This window comes from Echinops telfairi, unplaced genomic scaffold, assembly GCF_000313985.2.
Source record: "Echinops telfairi isolate 266 unplaced genomic scaffold, ASM31398v2 ScPeMD7_7468;HRSCAF=8506_0, whole genome shotgun sequence".
Taxonomy (NCBI): domain Eukaryota; kingdom Metazoa; phylum Chordata; class Mammalia; order Afrosoricida; family Tenrecidae; genus Echinops; species Echinops telfairi.
Genome location: NW_022111369.1, coordinates 29,508,152 through 29,518,151, shown reverse-complemented (window position 1 = coordinate 29,518,151; position 10,000 = coordinate 29,508,152). Strand labels below are relative to the sequence as shown.

Sequence of the window (10,000 nt, the reverse complement as noted above, 5' to 3'; positions counted from 1 at the left end):
GGGGAGATCTGAATAGAATTAGTGGATTCCATCAGTGCCACTATCCTGGTATGATTAGACGATATTTTCACAAAATGTTACCAGTTTTGCAAACTGGGCAACGTGTAAAAAGGATCTCTGTAATTTCTTACAACTGCATGTGAATCTACAACTATCTCAATTAAAAATATAGGCTCTGTTTCATATTAAAATATGCATGTGAACGCTTTCAATGTTTTTTTTTTTGTATCTGAGAAAATAAGACATCAAGGAAAGCAGTATCTAGCAGTCACTCTAAATAATCCCTGTCCCCCACTGGACATTTCCGACAAAAAAGCCCTCTTCTCATGGGGTGTTCATGGACTCCTTTGTTCCCAGAGCCCCGTTGTGTTCGCTTGGTGAAGGCGAACATGGCAACGTGTTAAGTGCCTTGTGGAGAGCAGGAGGTATCCCCAGGCAGCCCAGCTCTATGGCTGCTCGTATCCATATCTTTCACAAGTGCACGCAGAGGAGTGAGGTCTGAAAGGAAGTCAGGCGCTGCTGGCCAGGCAGGTTTGGGAGTCATCTCCCTTCTTTGGAAAGCCATCCAGACACCCTATTGAGACAGGTATTCTTAGGGCTGTACTGAGCTTACTCCATCTGCCTATGAATTGGAGATGACATTGTGAGAAGTCACAGGAGATTGTAGTGAGGGGTTGAAGTGAAGACGGGTTGTTGTTATTTTTGTTTTAAACGGTGATTACCTAATAGGGGGAGGCTATTGAAAGATCTAGTATTATATAAGATGGTGATGCTGTTGTTTTTTGGTGGTGTCTGCTTTATTCTGACCTACAGTGACCCTCTCGGTCAGAGTAGAGCTGTCTCTTAGCGTTTCCTAGGCTGACATGAGCAAGGCCTTTTCTCCCGTGGAGCCACTGGAAGGTTTGAACCTTGCCAGCCTTCCTTCGCAGCTGAGCGCTTCACAACTGTGGTAATGTAGCAAACAGCAACGGAAGTGGACGTGTCTGCCCTCCTTTGGCTTCCTTATTGTCATGAGGCAAGAGTCAGACATGTCTCCACCCTCCATCCTTCATTACTTATTCTGACACTAACCAATGCTGGGTTTGAGGATTTGTTGGCAATGGCCACCCACAACACACGGACAATACTCAACATTAAGGGAGATTAGTAGGGAAGTCAATAGGTTACCTTTAGTCAGGATCAGCAAACTAAGGATACAGTCATCAGTCTTCCTCAGCCAGCAGCCAGGTCTCTCTCTGGCTCTTAGTCTCTCAGCCATGTGGTTTCTTGGCCTTTATCTCTAAGAGCCAGGAAGGCAGCCCACCTGTCTCTCTGTCTTACAGTTCCATCGTCTCAGGCCACATGAGGAGCAGGTTCCCATAGTCTTGGCGCTGCTCCTCTGAACCTCCGCGCCAGAGGCTGGGACGCATCTGGTCTCAGAGGTCTTAAGTGTGCTCTTCCAAGGTCCTTGTGGTTTCTCCTTCTCAACTACTTCAAATATCTTCCTAGCAGGGGGTGTGATAACCAAACTGAAAAGTCCCCTCTCTTATCGTTGCCTGTGCCCTATTTGCATAGTCCCACCAATTTATTTGGTGGGAGTTACAGAGACTTGGGCAGATGAGCCATGTTAAGAAAAGATTGAATTTTTAAAAGTCTCTCTAGGAAAGGTTACAACTATTTTGGTTGGTTGGGAATATTTCTGATAAGTGTGTTTGAGAACTAATGTTCTTTTTCAAAGAAAAAGCCTTTTCTGTTTTAGGTTAATACAAAAGCTGAATCAACAAACAATATTACAAGTTTCCTGTGGCAACTGGCATTGCTTGGCTCTTGCAGCTGGTAATGTAACATCAATTGTATGCTATTGTTATGTTTGAAAACAAATCTCTTTATACATTTGTGTGATGTTATTTCTGTAACTGAGACTCTCAGTGAGTTGAGGACTACGAAACCCTGTTGGACAATGACAGTTCTCAGACAGCCTTTGGTATAGTTCATTCTGTTCTCTGGGTGTAGGTGATGAAGGAAGGCATCATGTGGCTGCTCCAGTCTAGCCTATCTCCCAAAGGGAGATGCGTCGGAGGCAGACGCTTACTTAAGTGCCCTTGAGCATATAGAAGATTGGTTTTTCTTAGGTACAATTCTCTATTAAGCTATATTTTGACCTTTAAGGTCCCAAATAAATGGGGGGAGAGTTATAGAAACCTAAGGCAGCAAATAGCACTATATGGATAGAACAAAACTGAGGGGACATTTATAATTAAATGCTCTGCAGGCTGGGCCAGACAATCACGCTGGTCTCCTGAGGTCCCGAATCTCATGGTTTTGATGTGGTCAGAGTAAGGGCGGCTTGCCCAGTGGGTTTGAGCCTAGTATTGGCCTGTTCAAAACAAAACTGATTTTGGAAATTGCTTTTTAAGCGTATAATATTTTCTTGGCATCAATTTTAATAGACTTTGAAAGGACAGTGAAACACAGCTTATTTCTCTGATAATTTCTCTGCTCTCATGACAAGTAGAAGTTCTGGTTTGACCATCTTCCAGCAGGAAGAGTCCCCTTGCTCTCAGATGAGGATCAAGTGGGCAGGGAGCAACTAACCAATCACACCGCCCACTCCCCACCCAGGCAACTGTATTATTGCACCTACTTAGTTTTGCAGATGGAACTGATATCATTTGTGGTCATACTAGTTATCCTATTTTGTATTTCAGATGGGCAGTTCTTCACATGGGGAAAGAACAGCCATGGGCAGCTGGGCCTCGGGAAGGAATTCCCCTCGCAGGCCAGCCCACAGAGGGTGAGGTCCCTGGAAGGGATCCCGCTGGCTCAGGTGGCCGCCGGAGGTGCTCACAGCTTTGCCCTGTCTCTCTCAGGAGCTGTTTTTGGTTGGGGTATGAATAATGCAGGGCAGCTAGGACTCAGTGATGAAAAAGGTAGGAGAACTTCATACGCGCCTCTTTGGTTCAAAAGTACATGCACCTGTTTAACACATGCGTATTGAGCATCTACTAATGTTATGACCCTGTGTGAGGTACGGAAGGGGAAGCAGTGGATGGAACAGATCACACCCTTGACTTTCTGGGTATTGCATTCTAGGGGGTGGAGGCAAATAATAAACACATTCATGTCAGGTTTAAGAATAAAGCTCTCTGTCCTACATATGATAATTCAGGAGGACCTTTCCAACACAAAGCAGTGTGAGCAGAGACCGTAGGAAGTCAGGTGAGAAATGAGTCATGTCTGTATCAGGCCGGGCGGAGTGTTTCCGTTGAAGGGAGCAGGGCATGCCAAGGCTCTATTGCGGAAAGGTGGGTCATGTTGTTTGATGTGAAGAATCATCCTTCCTGTTGGAATCTTGTGTCTGTCTCCATAGCAAAGTCAAATTTAGAGCAGACTATCAAGTTAGCAAGCAATGTGCACAGGGTCAAACATCTTCATCTTCATCATGTCTAGTTTTTGTCAACTCTGTCCTGACTGGTCCAAGCTAGGATAACAAGTACTGCTCCTTGGTAGAAAGATGCCCTTTCCAGAAACCAATCAAGTAAATCACGTGGCCATAGCTGACCTTGTGTAGTTACTCACCCCCACCCACAAACAAACAACCAAATTCACTGCCATTGACTCCATGCCGGCCCATAATGATCCTATAAGACAGGGTAGAACTGCCCCTGTTGGTTTCCAAGACTGTAACTGTTGAGAGAGTAGAAAGTTCTGTCTTTCTACTCAGGAGCAGCTGGTAGTTTTGAGCTGCCGACCTTTTAGATCACAGTCCAGTGTGTAATTGCTATGCCACCAGCACTCCCTAACGAACCCAAAGGAGAAGAGAAAACCCAACTCTACCTGATCGCCACAAGGCAGAGCTCAGACAAACCTTTACCCTGCATCTTTGTAATCTGTCTCTCTCGATCCAAATTTTGTTAGAGTGGGTTTATAGGAGTAGAAAGCCAGTGGCACTTATCCATGTACAAGAAAGAACTATCTCAAGAAGCAATTTCATATCAAGAAGGTATCTCAGCCCAGTCCAACTCAAGTCTTTAGTCCGATGATAGCTGGGGCCCTCTTCAGACTCAGGTCGCTGCAGACAGTTGACTCAGAAAGGCGAAGAGGGAAGCAGTGAGCTCACAGGCTGCTGGTGCGAAATTGCATGGCTCCAAGGTTGGGGAAAGCATGGCAGGGCACCAACAATTCGCAGGGTTGGGCGACCCACTTGCGGCCACCCCTAGAGACAGACACAGAGTCCCAGCAAGGGCGAAGGTAAAGGGCAGGAGAAAGAACAGTTCTGCATCTCTCACTCTTGTACCAGAGACTGTAACTCCAAGGGAGTGTCATCATCCTAACCCTTGATTGGCAGACTAGGCACCAGGAGTATCCAATCATCACCCACACCAAACCAACTCATAGTGACCCTATAGGACAGGGTAGAACTGCCCTTGTGAGTGTCCCAGATTGTAACTGTTTACAGTAGAAAGCCATGTCATTCTCCTGAGGGTGGCCTGTGAACTGCAGTCTAATGTGTAATGACTACACCTCCACGGCTCTTTTCTCACCATCACAGGTACCACAAATCTAACAGAATCTAAGTCCTCCTTCCACAAACAAAGATGGCGGGGTGGATATTTTGTCTCAAAGGCAACTGGCAGTGATAGTCTGATCATTTATTTATCTTGTTCTAGATCGAGAGTCTCCTTGTCACGTGAAGCTGTTAAGAATGCAAAAGGTGGTCTATATTACTTGTGGAGAAGAACACACAGCAGTCCTCACAAAAGTAAGGGCTCAGTGCTCTCTGTTCTGTAGTGCTGTGGTATGAGATGGGCAATTATCGTTGCGTGATTATTTCTGATACTATCTTTTAGAACGAGTAGTGGTGGTGGTTAATTATACTATTGTATGCAATTTCCGTTTGATTTTCTTCCAGAAATAAACTAGGAAAAGACTACATTTTTTAAAATGTGCTTGTTCTTACATCTTTGGTAAAAATCGTCTAGATTTTGCATTTAGTAACATTTAAAAATAATTCAATATAATTTAAAAAATTTAAAGCATGCCATTTAAAAACAGAAATGGCAATATAATTAATCATTAGTTATCCATCTTGTCATTTGCTTCTATAAAGAGTTGCCTCTAGTGAGAATGTAAAGTTGTTTACATATTGAACAGTATTATAGATTCATTTTTCACAAAATGCCTTAGCATTTATTCAGGTGTCGCTCTGGGGGAATAAACACCTTATATACCAGAGAGTTGGTGGAGCACTTTGTGCAAAATCATCTTTCACCTCTCTCGTGTGTCTCTTTTAAAAAGATCTCTTAGCACATCATTGTATTTTAAAGCAGTTTTAAAAATTCATAGATGGAACCCATTTCCTTGAACAATGTGTCTTTGCTCCATAAAGTAATAGTCTTGATTTTCTTTTTTATTATTTTTCCGTCTAACGTATGTTACAAGAAGTGATTTGTGCTAAGTGACACGTGAACATAGTGTTCTTAGAAAGACCATTGTCACCTGAGTTCTGTAAGCAGAAGGTTTTAGAGGAGTATGTTCAAACTCAGAGATGCAGTAAAATCATGTGCTGCTTGTTCCTTGTTAGAATGGAGGTGTATTTACCTTTGGTGCTGGTTCCTGTGGGCAACTTGGACATGACTCCATGAATGATGAGGTTAACCCAAGGAGAGTTCTAGAACTGATGGGCAGTGAAGTAACTCAGATTGCTTGTGGCAGGTGAGTGCTTCTCAGAGCTTCCTGGTATCTACTGAGACCAGAGATGGACCTTGTCTTTGCAGTGATGAAGAATGTGGTTCAACCTGTTGTTGTGTGCTGTTGAGTTGCTTCCGACTCATAGTGACCATATAGGACAGAGTAGGATTACCCCATAATGTTTCCAAAGCTGTAATCTTCACAGAAATAGACTTTCTCTCATGGAATAGCAGGTGGTTCAAACCGCTGGCCTTCAGTTAGCAGCTGAGTGCTTAACTTCTGCATCACCTGGGATTCTTAACCAAAGTCATTCTCAGAAATCTTTTTTTTTTTAAACATTTTATTAGGGGCTCATACAACTGTTATCCCAATCCATACACACATCAATTGTGTAAAGCGCATTTGTACATCATTCTCAAAGCATTTTCTCATTCTCAGAAATCTTACATGCATGCTCACCTCAAGTTAATGAAAGAATCAAATGTGAACAGATTTCAACAAGGAAGGCTTTTAGATAAAAAGAGTAATAAAGGACCTTATACTTCTTTGGGATTATAGGACAGTGGGTTATGGGGAGAGGAAGAATGAAAAAGAACTTGGAAATTTTGCCTGGATCTACCCTGCTTCTTCCCTCTGATTTCAAAGGGCACACACAGCAGATCATTCAGCTCTTTCCATATCTTGCCATCCTTCCCACAACCTAGAGAATAGTGTGGTGGAGAGCTAGGCGCTATGATAAGAGGCAGCCAATTCACGTGTAAACTGGGGAGAGAGGGGGCCTTTGTTAATGTACAGCTGGGAATGACTGTGCTCACACGTGGAAACAAAATTCAGAGTCTGACTGCACTCCAAATCAGAAGAAGCTGCTGACAAGCTAATTTAACTTATTATTATTATTTTACAGACAACATACCTTAGCCTTTGTGCCTTCTTCTGGACTCATCTATGCATTTGGTTGTGGAGCAAGAGGTCAATTAGGTACTGGCCACACTTGTAATGTCAAGTGCCCATCTCCTGTGAAGGGTTACTGGGCTGCCCATAGTGGCCAGCTTTCAGCTCAAGCTGGTAAGAGGATTTTTATTGGAACCTAATGGTATTTGAAAATGACTCTGTAAAGAGCCTGTTGATAGAAAATATTATCTGTTAATTACCTTGAGGGCTTTGAAGGGAATGAATATGAGGTATTTTAAAAAACAGGTAAGTGGATGTTTAAGTACTTACTATGAATGAAGATTTATAGTTGAAATATTTTGGTCCCCAATGATCTTGGTATTATTTACTTAAATGTAATTTATTCCTATTTAACTTATTATTATAATAAAGAATGATCGAATGCTTCACTAAGTTTCATTACTTTACTAAGCAATCAAAATGGCCTTAAGAATGTCCGGATTGGATGTTATCCCCTGTTGTTGTTGTTGTTGTTGTTGTTAATTGCCTCAGCGTCCATTTTGACGTATAGTGACCCTAGGTAGAGCAGAGCACAACACTGCCCAGTCCTGCGCCATCTTCACAATTGTTCATGTTTGAGCCCATCTCTGCAGCCACCGTGCCACCCCATCGTGTAGAAGGTTGACCTCTTTTTCACTTTCCCTGTGCTTTTCCAAGCATGATGTCCTTCTCCAAGTTCTGCTTTCTTTCCTGATAACATGTCAAAGTACATGGGACAAAGTCTTGCCTCTAAGGAACATTCTGTCTGTACTTCTCTGTCTGTACTGATTTGTTTGTTCCTTTGGCAGTCCATGGTACTTTCAACATTCTAACCCCTGTACCATAATTCAAAGGCTTTGATTCTTCTTGAATCTTTCTTATTCAGTGTCCGACTGTTACATTCATATGAGGTAGTTGAAAATACCATGGCCTGTAACAGGCCTACCTTAGTCTTCAAAGGAATCTGCTTGCTTTAGAGAGATCTTGTGAAGCAGATTTACCCGATACAGTGTTTCGTTTGATTTCTTGATGTTGCTTCCATGAACATTGACTGTGCATCCAAGTAAGGCGGGATCCTTGACAGCGCCATTCTCTTCCTCCATTGACCATGATGTTGCCAATTGGTGCAGTTGTGAGGATTTGGTTTTCTTTAAATGGAGTTTTAATCTGTACTGGAGACTGCAGTCCTTGATCTTTATCAGCAAGTGCTTTAAGTCCCCCTCACTTTCAGTAAGCAAGGTTTGTCCTCTGTTAGAGATTAAAAATGAATATGAAGTATATTAAGTAATTTGATCAAGTGTGCACACAACTGGTGGAACTACTTTTGAAGGGAAACTCAATAAGACAGAGTAGAGATTTATAATGAAATATACAAAAGGTTTGGAGTTAGAAACCAAGAGTGGAGCAGAAAGCACTGAAGAAGTAATACAACCCTCAAGTTCTAAAATTGTAGGATCTACATCAAAAGCAGGTAGTAGAAATACACTATCACTGTAATAAAAAGAATTGATGACATTCAACCATTTCAAGAGGTAGCATTTGACTGAGAACTAATGGTACTAACCGAAGACGTCCAGGTTGCAACGAAGGAAGGCATTGACAAAAAATAAGAGTTCAGGAATAAAAAGAATACAGTTGAGAATTTTCAAAAAACATGTTTTATGCTGGAAGCACTCGGCTATCTTTGCCAAGAACTTTGGAAACGGCCATCTGACCAACTGACTGGAATAGATCCATATTTGTCCCTATTGTAAAGAAATATGATCCCAATATGTAAAAATTGTTGAACAATATAATATCACACATACATAAAATTTGGCCAGAGGTGATTCAAACATGGTTGCAGCAGTCCAGCAGGCTATAGACAGGGAACTGAAAGAAATCCAAGCAGGATTCAGAAAGGATGTGGAACAAAAAATCTCATTGCTAAAGTCAGGTAGATCTTGACTGAAAACAAAAACCAACAGCGTTTTCATCTATGTTTCACTGCCTGTGCAATGTTATGTGACTTTGGGAACCATAACACATTTTATAGATAACATGAAAAATTGGAGTTCAAAAATACTTAATTGTGTGCGCAAGGAACTTATACATAGACCAGGAGGTAGTTATTTGAACAGAACATGGGGATGCTCTATGATTTAAAGTCAAGAAAGGTGCCTTTTCATTATACTTAATAATCTACATGTGATTTCACCAGGCTTACTCACCCACTTGTTTTGTCAGTTTGTGGTACTGTGGTGGCGTGTGTTGCCATGATGCTGAAAGCTATGTCACTGGTATTTCAAGTACCAGCAGGGTCACCCATCATGAACAAGTCAAAGCAGAGCATCCAGACTAAGAACAGACTACAAAGAAGGTCTAGGCTGCCCACTTTAGAGGACCTAGCCATTGAAAACCTACTGGGTACCTTCAGAACATTGTCAGAAACTGACACCCTCACAGATGGCAGTAGAACATTGCCAGAGATGGTGCCAGAAAATAAATCTCTTTTGTTGGAATGCACTCAAAATATGACTGCGTAAGAGCTGCCTTAGAGTCAACCATGATATCACGGGTGGAGTAAAGCCAGAGGGACCTTTATTTGCTGATGGGCACTATTCAAAAATAAGAACAGCCACAAGTCCTAGTTCATAATTGGAACTTGGAATGTAAGAAATATAAATCTAGGGAAATTGGAAGTAATCAAAATGAAATGAAACATAAAGATTGATATCTTACTTTTTAGTGAACTGAAATGGACTGGTATTGGCCATTTTGAATGAGAAAAATCATATGGTTTACAATGCTGGGAATAATAGGTTCAAGAGGAATGGCGTTACATTCGTCATCGTCAAAAAGGACATTTCAAGATCTCTGGAAAAACAGTGGTGTCTATGATAGGATAATATGTATGTACATATAAAGAAATACAATCAGTGCAACTACTATTCAAATTTATACACCAACCACCATAGCAAGTGATGAAGAAATTGAAGAATTCTACAAATGTCTTCAGTCTGAAATTGTTCAAGCATTCAATTAAGATACATTGATTATGATTGGTGATTGGAACTCAAAAAATAGAAACAAAGAGGAAGAAATAGAATTGGAAAATATGGTCGTGCTGATAGAAATGAAGTACATTGGGCCTCCATTCAAGTACTCCCTCAATGCAAGAATACTTTCTTCTATTAAATCGGCATTCTATGATGCTCACCTTCCCTACACAATCACTGAAGACAAAGCGGGTGAATAAACAAAAGTGGTGTTTAAAGCCTGGTCCCTTTGGCCCTTCATGATCACACATGTTGGTGTGCTGCTTCCATGTGGGCTTGTTGCTTCTGGGCTAGATGGCCGCTTGTTTACTTTCAAGACTTTAAGTCCCCAGACGCTATAGGTCTCGATAGCCGGGCACCAT

The 10,000-nt window shown here is 41.8% G+C and overlaps 1 protein-coding gene across 2 annotated transcripts in view; it reads left to right on the top strand.

The window, feature by feature from the left end:
- The window catches only part of HERC3 (HECT and RLD domain containing E3 ubiquitin protein ligase 3), a 108,799-nt gene that overhangs the window by 48,895 nt on the left and 49,904 nt on the right, over positions 1-10,000 (top strand). For both annotated transcript variants that reach the window (XR_006679509.1, XM_004703258.4), the window contains exons 5-9: positions 1,739-1,815; positions 2,688-2,909; positions 4,650-4,741; positions 5,564-5,694; positions 6,575-6,735. Coding sequence is in view for 1 of the 2 variants with exons in the window: in XM_004703258.4 (XP_004703315.1) it covers positions 1,739-1,815; positions 2,688-2,909; positions 4,650-4,741; positions 5,564-5,694; positions 6,575-6,735 (683 nt within the window). In the remaining variant the exon portion in view is untranslated. The remainder of the gene's footprint in view (positions 1-1,738; positions 1,816-2,687; positions 2,910-4,649; positions 4,742-5,563; positions 5,695-6,574; positions 6,736-10,000) is intronic.